This window comes from Trichechus manatus, unplaced genomic scaffold, assembly GCF_000243295.1.
Source record: "Trichechus manatus latirostris isolate Lorelei unplaced genomic scaffold, TriManLat1.0 scaffold00084, whole genome shotgun sequence".
NCBI lineage: Eukaryota > Metazoa > Chordata > Mammalia > Sirenia > Trichechidae > Trichechus > Trichechus manatus.
The window spans coordinates 4,103,333-4,118,974 of record NW_004444020.1 but is presented as its reverse complement, the minus strand read 5'-3'; the positions used below and the strand labels follow the sequence as shown (position 1 = coordinate 4,118,974).

The following is a 15,642-nucleotide window of genomic DNA, read 5'->3' as shown; positions in this document are numbered from 1 at the left end:
TTTTATGACATTGGTTAACAACCCCACAACATTTTAACCCTCTAAATTCTCAACTTTTTTTTTTTCTTTTGTGAAAATACACATAGCCAAAGATATGCCATTTCAAAAATTATGAAACCAGTTTTTTAATCTGAATACTGAGTCAAAGTGGCTTTTTGTTGAATATCTCATTATAGATGTTTATAGGTATAGATCTCATTATAGAGAGCTTAAATCCTGTGTTAGAGTAGATAAATACACTCTGAGAATAAAAGACTCTCTTCCTTTCTTTTTTGAGGTAAATGAGCTCCTTGAGGTACCATCGGATGATGATGGTGAACATGTAAAGGTGAACCAAAAATTTTACAGTCTAAATTATGGACTCTCTTGAGTGTAGATTTTGTTATGGCTATCTAATTATTTAAGATCCCTGGGTGGTGCAAATGGTTTGCTCCCAGCTACTAACCAAAGAGTTGACGATTGGAATCTACCCAGCAGCACTGTGGAAGAAAGGCCTGGCAGTTTACTTCCAACAAATCAGCCATTGGAAACCCTGTGGAGGGCAGTTCTAGTCTGAAACACATGGGGTCGCCACAAATTGGAATTGGCACAATGCGTTAACAGGTTATCTGATTATTTCATACTGTCATTTTTATTCCTTAGGCAGTCTCGTCAAACAGTACCTGATATCAACACAGAGCCCTCGCAAAATGAACAGATCATTTGGGATGACCCTACAGCCAGAGAGGAGAGAGCAAGGCTCGCCAGCAATTTGCAGTGGCCCATGTGTCCCACACAATACTCTGAGCTTCAGGTGGATGTAAAAAAATTGGAGGATTCCCCTTTCCAGGAGCCTTTACATGATTCAGAAATTGCTGAACAGGGTAACAAGAAAGAAATCTGTTTACTTGTTTGCATTGAGTACATGTTGATCTCTTAAAAATAAACGGATAAGCAAATTGTGGTTCTCTAAATTGTATATGGAAACAAAAACTTACTTGGTATTTCTGCTTTGGGTTTAAACTTAAGAGTCAGAAAAATAATTTATAAATTGAGGTACTTAACGTTAAATTGAAAAATATATTTTGATATTTAAATTTGGAAATTTAGGATTAGCCATTTTTTTCCAGACATGATCCCCTCCATTGTTCTTTCATTCTAGTCCTTTTTGCATTTGTGCTGTTAATGCTTGGCTTTTCTCCCAATCATCTTATTTTTTACATGTCTTCTGAGGCCAGCTCAGCACATACCTACGTTTGTTCTTTGGATTTGTATGAATTTCTTTCTGAATTCTCCTTTTCTTTTTTTTCTTGGAGCATTACTTTAAAAACAAAATGCTTCCTATCTCTCATCTTTGGTCATCATTTTTGCCTTTCTCTTCTTTTTCACATTATATGATTTCCCTCCACTATAGATTTCTCTCTACTTCTGATTTTCTTAACGTGTCAAGGAACTTTCATCTTATGGATTTGGGTATTTAAAGCCTGGTATTTTAAAAAGGATTTGTGAGAAGCCCACAGATAATAGCTAATTAATTGCAATTATTTGTAAGCTTTACAAACAGGCTGCTACTTTTGCATGTACTTTTTACATTCCAGAGTGTGTTTAATTTCATCTTGGCTAAGACAGAGAAGAATATTTCCCAGAATTTGTTCTTAGTTATATTTGAATAATATTACACTGTAGCATTTTATTGCCCTCAGCTGTCTGTGATCCTGGAAACCTATGTGTGACTGAAGCCCCAAAACACCACCTGACCTCTGAAGAACTGGAAACTCCAATAAAAGACAGCCACCTGATCCCTACACCACAAGCCCCTAGTATTGCCTTCCCTCTCGCCAATCCACCTGTGGCTCCACACCCTAGAGAAAAGGTTTGTTTATCATTAGTATGGTGATAGGACTTTGGATATTGCTGTTATGTTGCATTAGAAATTGGTTGATACCAATTATCAAGGATTTATCAAATGTTGAAAATGGCATTTCTTGGCATTGTGTTATTATTTCTATATATTTGATACCTCAGAAGACTGAGTAAAATGTCACTGTAAAAGAACCTGGTAACTTTTTTAATCTTAATTTTTTCTAAAATAAAACCTTTCCATTCCAGGTTATAACAGTAGAGGAGACTCATGAAGACTTAAAAAAACAATACATATTTCAGTTGTCATCTCTGAATCCTCAAGAACGTATTGATTATTGTCATCTCATTGAAAAACTAGGTACCAGTATTTTACTTAAATCTAAATGAGTCCTGCATGGTAACCTTAATTGATGTAGAACTTGAGATAAGGAGATAGGTAACGATTAAAACTGTCCATTGAGTCAGGATTAGAGCTGGGATTTTATGTAGTCATTTGGTCATGGAACTGAGGGTTAAACTGAAACCAATAATTAAGGTTTTTAGAATCTCTTGGGCTACTTTGAGTATTTATTCATTGATGAAACTTTGGATAAAATACAATAAAACTACAGGCTTATAATATAAATAAAATTGCATGTTAATGAAGTTGAAGGTACTGTAACATCTCACCCAGAGAGGAGGATTCTGGCAGTCAACCCTGCAAGATTCTAGGAGAATCTGAAGGAACGACTCCAAACCCCTGTGACTAGAGTCATGCCATTTGTTCTTTCCTGTTCACCTGTGTCTTTATTATGTGGCAGTATTCTTATTCCACTTGTTGTCAGGCTTTCCATCTGACATCATTCTGGAAGCAGCCTACTAGAAGGGTAACCAGACGCTCTGTACCAGCACTGTTGAATAGAAATATGACATGCGCCACCTATGTAATTTTATATTTTCTAATAGCCACGTTTGGAAAAGTATAAAGGAACAGGTAAAATTAATTTTAAACATATGTTTTATTTAACCCAGTATATCCAAAATATTATTTAACAGTAATCAACATAAAATTATCAGTGAAATTTTTCATTTTATTTCACACTAAGTCTTTGAAATCTTGTGTATATTTTATACTTAAAGCACATCTCAATTTGGACTGGCTGTTTTTAGGTGTTTGGTAGCCACATGTGGCTAGTGGCTACTGTATTGGGCAAAGCTAACTCTATAGAGTTAACAAAATTATAGTAAGAGAACTCAATTTGATAGCTTGACATATAGAGAAAAAACAATAAGAAATAGTAGTTGCTTGTAGTAGTGGCCGTGAATCATCAAGAAAAGATTAAAGGTTATTAGTATCCTTTTTAAGATGTGGAGAACTATGATACACATTATTTAAAGATTTTTGTGAAATACAACTGGACACTTGACAAACCTTGTTTCTTCTTAGAAACTGCTCATGTGGAACACTTTGCTTCCCATTTGCCCAGTGAATTAGATGGGGTTGTAAAGCAGAAGTGCTAAGCTCACCAACATGCACGCTTCAAGTGTTTGTTTCCTGTACACGGTTCTGTCTTAGCAAACTGTGGGCAGACTAGGAGCAGTTAGCCGAGAGTTGATCTAGAAGTGGACAGGAAGCAGAGGCAGATGAGTATAGACTGTGCTGGAATTGGGAGTCTGTGACTATAGAGGGTCTGTTTGAATGCAAAGAAACATTATAATAGGTATTGTGTCCAGCCCTTCATTTCGTAAACGAAGCAGCTGTGGCCAGCAGATATACATAAATAAATCAATCTATTATGTTGTCTGAGTCACAGGATGCATTTGTTACACAAAAACCCAAAACCAAACCTGTTACCATCAAGTCGATTCCAACTCATAGTGACCCTATAGGACAGAGTTGAACTGCCCCATAGGGTTTTGCAAGGAGTACCTGGTGGATTCGAACTGCTGACCTTTTTGGTTAGCAGCTGTAGCTCTTAATCACTGTGCCACCAGGTACATAGACGTGAATATTATATTGATGATGTTATGTCAATATGGAATTTTACTTTACTGTGTTTTTGTCAGTCTCATCCTGGAGTAACTTACAAATGATAATCATAACCAACCTTCATAGGATTGTGAGGGTTAAATGAGTTAACAATCCAAAGTGCTTATAGCAGTCCCTGACACACAGTAAGCACTCAGTAAGTGTTGCTGCTGTTACTGTTATTATCATCATCAGTATTATTAGAGTTGTCTAAATCATGAGTAGAGTTTGAATGTTTTTTTATAGTCTTAGAAAGTCCTTGATACAACTGCCTAACCACTGGTCACGGTGACTTCTAAGCTATAAATAGCCAAGCTTTATGTAAGCTCATATTTACTTATGCTTTCATCTCTCCTCAAAGCCAGACTTCATACACCTGTATCTGAGAAGAGGTTCCAGCTATTAGCTTTTTCCTCCTCTGCTTCATCTTCTTAGTTACCTAGAGTGTGTGTGCTTTCCTCTCAAGCTTCTGTGCTGGTCTACTGACCTCATTTCCATGACAAAAAAATTTTCTTCTGCTTTTAATCTACAGATGACTTGTTTTTGACTTCCATCTTTTTGAACATTGTAAAAGTAGTTGTGCAGACTTAAGAGAAATAGTAACCAACTGCAGTTGTGTGGGAAACCCTGGTGGCATAGTAGTTAAGAGTTCAGCTGCTAACCAAAAGGTCGGCAGTTCAAATCCAACAGGCTCTTGGAAACCATATGGGGCAGTTCTACTCTGTCCTGTAGGGTTGCTATGAGTTGGAATCGACTGGATGGTAACGGGTTTGGTTTTTTTGGTTTGCGGTTGTGTGATCCTTGTTTATATCGTAATTCTTTTTGTATTCTGATTAGAATAAACCAGCTGCAGGCAAATTTGAGGCAAACAAATTTGAAGGATTTAGTCTTTAGGTAGCAAAGAATTTTTCTTAATTATATTATTTCTGATAATGGCATTGTGGCTATATAAGAACTTTCCCATGTATTTTAGAGATGCCTGCTGAACTACATAGGGGTGAAGTGACGTGATATCTGGAATTTTCTTTAAAATAGGTTGGCAAAATCTTGATCATTTTAAACTCTAGGTGACCAGTGTATGGGAGTTCGTTGTACCATTTTACCTACTTTCGTCTTTGAAATTTTCATAATAAATATTTATTATTTTACAAATGTATATTTGGAAATTAAAAAACTGTTGAGGTTTTTGGTTTAGATACTTCAACAGATCGTAATTATAAATAATTTCTATTCATGTTTGAGATTACATTTTTCCTACAAAAACGCTAAGAGTCAGTAAAGTACAACTGGTTTTTCTCTACTTAAGGTGGATTAGTGATAGAGAAGCAGTGCTTTGATCCTAACTGTACACACATTGTTGTGGGACATCCACTTCGAAATGAGAAGTATTTGGCCTCGGTGGCAGCTGGGAAGTGGGTGCTTCATCGCTCCTACCTGGAAGCATGCAGGACTGCTGGGCGCTTCATGCCGGTGTGTAGCCACATGAATGGGAAGGGTCATTTTCTGTAGAATAGAAGTGGCTGTCTTAATAGAGTCCAGCACATACACTGATTGTTCAAGTAGTTGAAATAACCAAATATGACCATTACTAGATTTATACCAATTATTAGAAGACCCTCATTAACAAAGCAGAAAATTTTAGAGATCATGAAACCAGATTCCTACTTGTCAGTTTTATTCACTTTTTAAATTATTTAATTTGAACGTGGCCACTGTTCATTTTGTTTTGTTTTTTTAATTGAAGTAACATTCTCTGTTAACATTAGGGAATTTCAGCATTATCTCATAGCAAGTTTTTGTCTTTACTGTTAGCGCATTAAATATTAAACTAAGTATTTGAGGTATCTGGTTCCTCACTGACCATCAGAGTAGTATCCATCATGTAGTTTTTGAATTTTTCAATTAGGGTTATCAAGCCATTAGTACATACCACCTCTGAGACTGTGTCCTTCTGTGAAGTGGGTCATACAGTAGGTAAAGCCCAATATTCTAAATATTCTCAGTTGCCAGGGTATAGTTATCAATAGGTTTCTAGAAAGGATTGCAATATTTTTCTGAATTCTACTTAAAAGCCTGTCATATGTAGCCAAATTAATCTGCATTTCCTCCATAATCATAAAGTACTAAACATTAGTACTCTCTATAACAGTGGAATCTTTAGATAGCTTTGAACTCTTACTAGATTGTGGGCTTCTGGAGGAGAGAGACCTTGGTATAGCACAGTGGCTCCTCATATTGTAGAACTCCAAATTTGTTGAACTATTTCTCCAGGAAGAAGACTATGAATGGGGAAGTAGTTCCATTCTTGATGCTTTGACTGGAATCAATGTACAGCAACGGAGACTAGCACTTGCAGCAATGAGATGGAGAAAAAAAATCCAGCAAAGACAAGAAACAGGCATTGTTGAGGTATTAACATGTAATATGTGTAATATGTAGGTAGTATAAATGATATTCAAAATCATAACAATTGCAGATTTTTTTTAAGAGATTAAGCTTGACCGATTAAGAGTAGTTCTACTTGCCTTTTATACCTTGGTCATTGTGCTTAGTTTGGGTATTCTTAATTGAGCTTAATGTTAATTCTTAGTAGTTCTAATTGTGATTGGAAGTAAGATATATATCTTACTAGTGGCTCTTTTAAAGTAATTTATGTGTGTAAGATGTGACACATACTTTATTTCTTAAAAAGAATCTTTTTAGCATCTAGCCAGGGGTTCTTAACTTGGAGTCCACAGACTTCCCTAGAGGAGTTTGTGGATCAAATTCAGGAGGTCTATAAACTTTGGATTGTGGAGGAAGAAGTACATTCTTATTTTTACTAACCTGTAATTGAAATATAGCATTCATTAATTATAAGTCTAGGCAACAAATCACAGCACTATTAGCAGTACCTGTGAATTTGCTACTAGAAATCAGATATTTTCATATATCACATTATAGTAGTAAAAGAGCCCCAGTGGTGCAGTGGTTAAGCACTTGGCTGCTAACTAAAAGGTCGACGCTTTGAACCCATTAGCTGCTGTATGGAAGAAAGATGTGGCAGTCTGTTTCTGTAAAGATTACAGCCTTAGAAACACTATGAGGTCACTATGAATTGGAATCGACTTGATGGCAGTGGATTTATAGTTGTAGGTATCTTAAAATATTGTGTATGTTCATCACTAGTTTAAAATCATAATAGTTGTTAGACCTACCACTAGATCTTGTGATTTAATGCTTTAATTTAGAAACACATCTATTATATCACTAATTTGTTTTTTTATGTATATTTTGATAACTTTCAATGAAGTGGATTTTTTTGTAGTCCCTTATATTTTATATTATACATAAAAGAAACATTACTCACAGGATATGTGAATTACATCTCAATAGTTTTTTGGGTTTTTAAAAATTATTTAGAGAAGAAGTCCGGAGATCTCAGCAGACTGCAAAAGGGGTTCATGACAAACAAAAAGGTTAACAATCCCTGAGTTCAGTAATCTTTCATGTTGTATTCTGAGTTCTCTGATATCTCCAGATCTTTGTTTGCTTTGATTCCCTTTATTTTAGAGTAGTTCCACTGGCTTCTGTTGTTATTTCCTGCATAAAAATTCTATAGTTCTAATTTGCAAAAGTTTTCAAGAGAAATATAATGGAGGCTTCATCTAATCTAAGAAGCTGTACTTTATGCACTACTTTCAATTAATTTTAAGAGGAAAAAAATACTAGGAAAGACTAAACATAGGTCAAGCTGCTTTGTTTTAATGTTACCTATCATTAAATCGTTTTCCTTCATTCCAAAAGTAATTACTGATGGCCGGCTGTGTGCCAGACACTGGCTGTGTGTTTCAGCATGCTCTGGCCAGAGACACTTAACATTGTGTAAAGGTTATAAGATTATTCATTGTCATAAAACTAAATGTACAGATAAAAGAATACATTATTTGCATTATTTTGTCATTTATTTTCCAAATGATTTCAACACTTCTTTTTATTTGTAGGGGGCATTTAGTGGGTGGAAGGTTATTTTACATGTTGATCAGTCCCGAGAAGCAGGATTCAAGCGTCTTCTTCAGTCGGGAGGAGCAAAGGTTTGTACTGAATCTTATTTACTGAATTTTTTACATGAATTATTTTCCAACTGAGTCTGCTATGATCAGTTCTTGATTTTCTGTACTTTGTGAGATGGTATTCCATAAATACATATTATACATGTTGAACTAATTTGGAACATTGATAGATTGTGATGCTGCTGCTGCTTTTTTTGTTAGGTGTTACCTGGTCATTCTGTACCTTTATTTAAAGAAGCCACACATCTCTTTTCTGACTTTAATAAACAAAAACCAGATGACTCAGGAGTTAATATAGCAGAAGCTGCTGCCCAGAATGTGTACTGCTTGAAGACAGAATACATCGCTGATTATCTCATGCAGGTTTGTGGGATTATGTGTTTGATCTCCTCTTTTTAGCCGATGTGCTCTTATACTTAGAGAAGTGAGTGCACGTCAAAGCCCTTGGTTTGTTGTTAACAGAATGTTAGTCTCTTGTTATTCTTTTACTCAACCCCCTTCCAGTTTCATTCTGTTTTTTCAAATAATGAACATATATTCGTTCACTGGAAGTTAAAATATGAGAGGGGGTATACCAGTCTAGGTATCGCTAAAAGCCTCGCCATTGAGTTGATTTCGACTCATAGTGACCCTACAGGACAAAGTAGAACTGCCCCAAAGGATTTCCAGGGAGCATCTGGTGGATTTGAACTGCTGACCTTTTGGTTAGCAGCTGAGCTCTTAACCACTGTGCCACCAGAGCTCCAAAAGCCTTGATAGAGTTGGAATATACAGAAAGCAGAAATTGATTCCAGAAGTCCAAGGAGAAACATTTATCCAATTGTCCTTCTTTAGTTTTCTTGACCTTTTGCACCGATACGCAGTAAATAGCTGTGTTAGAAGCTGTGGTGAATCAAGAATTTGCTCATTACTCTTATGTTCAGAATTGGCCTGTATCATGTGATGTGAATGGGCAAAGAAAACTCTCCCCGTTGTCTGACACCAGAGTGCCTGAAATGCCATCAGGAATCAGCAGGGCATGATACGTGATCAGAAATGTCTTACTACAAAGGATTTCAAACAGAATACTATAGAAATGAGGGGAGGCTGAACCTCAGCCTGCCTGGGGATTTTGCTCATGTTTATAGGGGCCCAGAGTTTAATGGAAAGAATGCGTAAAACATAAACATGACACCTTTGTCATAAAGCATTGACCATACTGATTAGAAATTAGTAACCAAGTATTAACTCTTCTTTTGCATTTAAATAACTTGTAAGAAAACTTGATTTGTTGAGACGTGCTCTTGTAAGAATTTTCCCAAAAGGGGAGAAGACAGCAGGCTTTGGGGGCCATGTATAGAGAACTTTGCCATATCCTGTCCAAGAATTCGTGATCATTGCAGGTATACAGCTGCCCATCTAGACAAGAACCAGTATTTAGTAATCGCCTATACTCTGCTGGGCTAAGTGTTTGTACATGCACTCTCATTTAATTTTTATATCAACCTTCAGTGAATGTTAGTAGTTAAACCAATGGGCTTTGCAGAATTAACGTTGCAAAAAAACTTGAATCAGTGATGTCGAGGACATATTACAGAGAAACTCAAATATAATGAAAAAGAAGAGATGCAAAGACAAGAGAAGTGGAAGAACACTTGAATGTTAGTTCCAAGTATAACAATATCTAACACCCATTTCCCAAGCACTGTATGTAGATTATTTTATTTAACCATCCAATGGCTCTTGGAAGTATTCTACTATTATTCTTCCTGTTTTTACAGATAAGAAAGGTTGGGCTTGGAGAAGTTAAACAGTTTGCCTCAAGTACACCATTATATACCCTTCATGAAAAATTATTTGATGATAAATCTTAAGCCAGCTGAACATACATCAACATCATGTACTGTGGAATAGGGAAGTCAGGATACTAACAGCATTTACTGTCTCCTAAAAGAAATAAGCTGAAATGTGGAGAAATGTTTATGCTCACAAAACATTGTTAGTTATAATAATAAAATTGGAATATATCCTAAATAACCAATAGCATAAGGGGCACATCCATATAAAAAATACTATGCAGCTTCAAAAAATCACATTTATGAATATTTTTAAAGGCATGGGAAGATACCTAATATTAAGCAAAAACTAACACAGACACACACCTTGGTTTTATATACTGTGTGTTCTTAACTTTATAAGGAAAAAATGCTTTAAAAAAAAAAAACTGAAAGGAGATATGCTAGAATAGCAATAGTAGTTGCTTCTGGTAAGATTATTAATGTCATTTACCTACTTCCTTAAAATAGTTTTATGCATGTCCCAAATTCTCTATAATGAGCTTGAATTCTAAATTTCTTTCACTGTATTTTTCATTCTAAAAGTGTATAAGGTTGCTCCTTTTTAAAATTTGTCTGCTTTTTTCCAACATTTTATTATGAATAAATAAAAGTTGAATAAATTTTACAGTAAATAGTATACATACCTCATAGAGTGGCAATTAATATTTTAATATACTTTATCACATATCTGTCAATCTTTCCATTCTCCTGCCAATCCATCCATTTCAAAGTAAGTTGCAGATATCAGTATACTTAAGCATGCATATCATTAACTAGAACCCAGTATTTGTTTACTGTTCTGTCTTTGGAACTAAGTTTATATACAATGGAATGCATAGATCTTAAGGGTACCAGTCATTGAATTCTGACAAATGCATACATCTGTGCAGCCCAAACCCTGTCAAAACACAGAACATGACCATCACCTCTGGAAGTTTCCTCGTGTCCCTTCTCAATAAATCACTACCCCGGCCCCACAGAGATAAGCATTGTTCTGATTATTTTTCCCACCATAAATTACCTTTGCCTTTTCTAGAACTTCAGATAAATGGATAATACAGCATGTACTGTTTTAGGTAAGGCTTTCACTCAACATGTTTCTGAGATTCATCCAAGTTGTAGCATGTATCAGCAGTTCATTCCTTTTTATTTTTGAGTAGTATTCCTTCCTATGAATATACCAGATGCCTTTTATCTATTCTCCTATTGATGGACCCCAGGTTGTTTCCTCTTTTGGCTATTATGAATAAAGCTGCTACGAATATTTGTATATATATACAGGTCTTTTTGTAGGCATTCTTTTTCATTTCTCCTTAGTAAATATCTAAGAGCAAAGTTGCTAGGTTTTAAAATAGGTATATCTTCAGTATTTTAAGAAACTGACAAAAAAACCAACATCCAGGCCTTTTTCTAAAGGTATTGTACTGTTTTACAATCCTATCAACAATATGTATATGAGTTCTAGTTACTCCATAGCCTCACCAGCATTTGCTGTTGACAGTGATTTGAATTTTAGGTTTGATCTGAATTTGGGGTTTATAGTGGGATCTCATTGTAGTTTTTAATTTGCATTTCCCTGATGACTATGATGTTGAGCATTTTTTCATAGTGCTTATTGGCCATTCATATAACTTCTTCTGTGAAATCTACTCAGATCTTTTGCCCAATTTTAAAAAAAAATTTACTGTGGTAAAAAATATATGTAACAAAACACTTGCTATTTCAACCATTTTTACATGTACAATTCAGTGGCATTAATTACATTCACTATATTGTGTGTCCATCACCACTGTCCATTTCCAGTATTTTTTTCATTACTGGTAACAAACTCAGTATCCCTTAAGTAATAACTCTGTCCACTTACAAAATTGTTTTTTAGTCTTTTTATTATTTAGTTATAAGATTTCTTTGTATATCTTGGATACCAGTAGTGATTTGTCAGATAATTTTTTGGAATATTTTCTCTCATTCTGGCTTACCTGTTCATTTCTTAACTGTCTTTTGTTGAGCAAAAGTTTAAAATTTTTATACAGTCTAATTTATCAATTTTTTTCTGGTTATTGCTTTTGTGTACTGTCCAGGGAAACCATTTTTAATGTGTTTTTCTAAAAGCTTTATAGTTTTAGCTTTTATGTTTAGGTCTATGATCCATCTTAAATTCATTTTTTTGTATGCTGTGAGGTAGGGGCTTCCCCACCCCACCCCCCACATGGATATAGCTGTTTTAGCACCATTTGTTGAACAGACTTCCCTTTGCTCCAAAGGCTTTTGGCAGCTTTGTCAGAAGTAAAATGACCGTAAATGTTTGAGTCTTACTTCTGAGCTCTTTTCTGTTCCATTAATCTGTTTGCTCATCTTTTCTCCTACACTATCATGATTTCTGTAGCTGTATATGACTTCTGAAGTCAGTGTAAGACCTATAATTTTGTTCTTTTACAAGATAGGGATTTTGATTGGAATTGCATTAAACCTACAGATTAGTTGGGTTGAATTGATATCTTTACTGTGTTGAGTCTTCAGTGCATGAACACAGCATGTCTGTTTATTTAGATCTTCTTTGATGATGGTGATAAACCTTGATATCTTTCATAAGCATTTTGTTTTTCTGCATAAAAATCCTATTTTGTCAAGTTTATTCTTAAGTGTTGTATTTTATTTAGGGTGATTCTGATTATCTCTTTTCTTGAGCATGGGTCATGTTCTGCTTCTTAATATGTGGAATAATTTTGAATTGTATCCTGGACATCATGAATGATAAGTTATAGAAACTCTAGATTCTGTTATGTTCTTCCAAAGAGTACTGTTTTATTGTCTTTTTTTAGCAGGTAGTTTACTTGAGTGACCTGCTGCTGTGAGTGTCAACTCAAATCTCATTTAGTTCTTTTAGCCTTGAGTCTCCTCTGCACATGCATGATTTACGGATCAAGCAAAGATTAGGACAAAGTTTATATACAAAGTTTAGAATTCCTCCTCTTTTTTTCCTTTCTGGGATTTCCCACCTCATCTTCCAGTGGCAGTGGCTGCCTCGGACCCCATCCTGTGGTTCTTCAAGCCTTTTAGACTGCAGCATTCCTATTAGAGCTTTAGCCAGCCTGCACGACACAGGCTGGGGCCTGTTCTCAAACTCAAACTAAAAGCCATTAAAAAAAAAGAAAAAGGGAATTCACCCCATACCATTCCCTTCTTCCAGATGTCAGCTCCCCTTTGCCGGATTTTGTTCATTCTCTGATGTATTGCAGTAATTACTTTTAATATATGGTCAGAATTTATAGTTATTATCTATGGAAGCATTGAGTAGAAAGGCGTTTACTCGGTATTTTGTGGTAATTCATTTTCAGGTTATCCAGTCTGTTATATTGCCTGAAAATTAAGTTTTATTGTACTTATAATAAGGGGGAAAAAGATCCTTTTATTCTGGAACATAGTTGTAAGGGAGAGAAATGCAAGGATTTTGGAGTAAGTAGAGAAAGGTATGAATTTTGACTTTGCCACCTGCAGTTATGTAACATTGGTCATGTTATTTAACCTGTATTATCTGTAAAATGGAAATTACAGCACTATGTCACATGTTTATTGTAAAGAGTAAATAAAAATTATATGTAAAGCACTAAGCATAATATCTAACACTTAAATGATAGCTATTAACCATTATGTGAGATGGTGATATTATTCCATACTTTACAGACAAAACTATTAAGATCTGTGCCAGCCCACTCAGCCTGAGCTATACACTCGTTTTTCTGATAAAAAAATGAGACCTTGTTTCACAGGGTCTGTTCGCTAGATGAGACAAGTGCTGAATAGCATGCCTTGAAAGACACAAGTATTTTTGCAGGAACCTAGGAATGAAGATGCATTTTCCTTTTTAAATTTTTCTGGTCAAAAAGAGTAAAAGAATCTACTACCGGATCACTTAACATTTTGACATATGAAAACAATGAATAGCATAGTTTTTTGTTTTTTTCCTTTCCTTTTATAGGAATCCCCTCCTCACGTAGAAAGTTACTGTCTCCCAGAAGCTGTTTCGTTTCTTCAGAATAATAAGGAACTTGGGCCTGGATTATCACAGAAGAGGAAAGTGCCTACAGAGAAAAATAAAATCAAACGACCTAGAGTACACTAATGGTATCTACTCTTCAGTTACCAAACAGTAAATGTTTTTTAAACTAAAAGCCTGAATTTTACTGTGATGGATTTGTGTAGTGATTTGAAGACAAATACTTGAAGAATTCTGCTTCAGACTGTAATGATGACTCAGCTTGAAGTTAATTTTTAATTAACACCTGAAATTTTAATCACTGAAATATTAACTTCCTTAATAAACAGTTACCTGAAATAACAACAAAATATAACTCCTCAGCTAGCTTGTCATTAAACCACATTGAGGTGTGTGAAGGGCTTTTTGTTTATTTATTTTTCTTTTAAATATTCTGAAGCTGTAGCTTAGTGGAAGTTTTAGCAAAGTGATGGATTTTTCCTTTAAAATGTCTGCCTGACAAGGGAGTTATCGATTGGGATTTATTCATATGTTTTCCCTGATTTTTATCTTCTCACCATTTTACCTCTTTTTAACAGGAGCCTGAGCACAAGGTATAATGAGTAAGCCGAGGCTTTAAACTTAAATGTGTGTATATATGTATATGTATGTTTGTACAGATCTCCATGATGTTTGCCAAGTTTGGGTGCCAAAACTTGGAAAATGTGACAATAAAGAATAAAAGTAGTGACTCAAATTAGTACTAAGGTATGTTCAGATAGATACGTTTAAAAAAAAAAAAAAACACTCTGGTATCCATTTTCCTGTTGAAGCAATAAAAGATTTCTAAAACTCAGCTTAAAAAGCTAGTTGCTAGTTATGTTTCTGATGTTTGTTATTTATTTAGAATATTGTTCTTTTAGGTTAAAAGATCTTTTATTTGAACTACTAAATTTTATTATTCTTTATTATGGTAAATCTAAACAGCAAATACCACATGCATTACCACAGCCCTCTAAATATAAAGCTGCCTCATTCTGTTTAAGGGACAAACCAGAATCATTAGGACTGCAATTTTGATGTAAATTGTTCAGTTCCCGATGGTTCTTTGAAAGACAAACTCAGATTGTGGAGAGTAGAAGTCCTTAACCTGGACACAAAACCCCCGAAATTTTTACCAGATTTTTCTGAAAATAGAGTAGGGATTGTCCCTGCCCTTCAAGAAAATTGGCCTTCAAAGTTTTGAGCTTTGAGCTGGTTCACAAAGTAGGGCAATAGAAATTGTTACGCAGTCAGATTAATAGCATTATTATGTAAACAGCACACTCCCCCTCCTCCACAAACCGCATGGACCTGGTTTTATCAGAACCATTTTATGTTAGATTGGATTATTTTATAGGTAGTTTGCAGTAAGTTTCCTGGACTACATTAATCTGGCATAGTCCACCTCTTTGACTACTTATTACCTGGGTATATGCTTTTTATTTTTATTTTTTTAACAACATTTCAACTTCCCTTAAACCACTATGTTTTCACTAAAAAGATGCAGCACTCCTTCATACAGTTAAAAGTCTCACCCTCTAACAAATAGGGAAATACAGTCTCAACAGTTACTGTATCCATTGCTGCCTATATTAATAACACCTAAAATTTAGTCACAGTTCTACTGAATAGTTTGTTACCTAAAGATAGTTGTAAAGTTAACCTCTTATAAATGTATATAAAATAAGAGTAAAGGAAATTGTTAATACATACACATAACAAGCAAAGAGAAGATAAAGCTACTACAGTCGTTTTTGTAATTGGTCACAAGGCTATATTTGATATGTTGTCCTTCTTCCACTGTGCATTCCGTATTTCCCTTGCCCTCAGACCTTCAGCTGTCTAACATTCTTTACCTGGAGAGGTGATCCAGTCCTTCATTTCTGAAGAGTCTGAGTCTTCAAT

The 15,642-nt window shown here is 35.0% G+C and overlaps 1 protein-coding gene across 4 annotated transcripts in view; it reads left to right on the top strand.

Annotated features, from left to right (window-relative positions):
• TOPBP1 (DNA topoisomerase II binding protein 1) overlaps positions 1 to 14,502 on the top strand; it is a 65,633-nt gene extending 51,131 nt beyond the window's left edge. For 3 of the 4 annotated variants that reach the window (XM_004381409.2, XM_023735971.1, XM_023735972.1), the window contains 8 exons: positions 643 to 863; positions 1,683 to 1,852; positions 2,089 to 2,200; positions 5,157 to 5,320; positions 6,122 to 6,259; positions 7,834 to 7,923; positions 8,104 to 8,265; positions 13,699 to 14,502. In XM_004381409.2, coding sequence (XP_004381466.1) covers positions 643 to 863; positions 1,683 to 1,852; positions 2,089 to 2,200; positions 5,157 to 5,320; positions 6,122 to 6,259; positions 7,834 to 7,923; positions 8,104 to 8,265; positions 13,699 to 13,842 — 1,201 coding nt within the window. In that variant the 3' untranslated portion in view covers positions 13,843 to 14,502. Of the gene's footprint in view, positions 1 to 642; positions 864 to 1,682; positions 1,853 to 2,088; positions 2,201 to 5,156; positions 5,321 to 6,121; positions 6,260 to 7,833; positions 7,924 to 8,103; positions 8,266 to 13,698 lie in introns of those variants that run through there. The other variant, XR_002824861.1, reaches the window with a different exon arrangement.
• Positions 14,503 to 15,642: the final 1,140 nt, after the last annotated feature.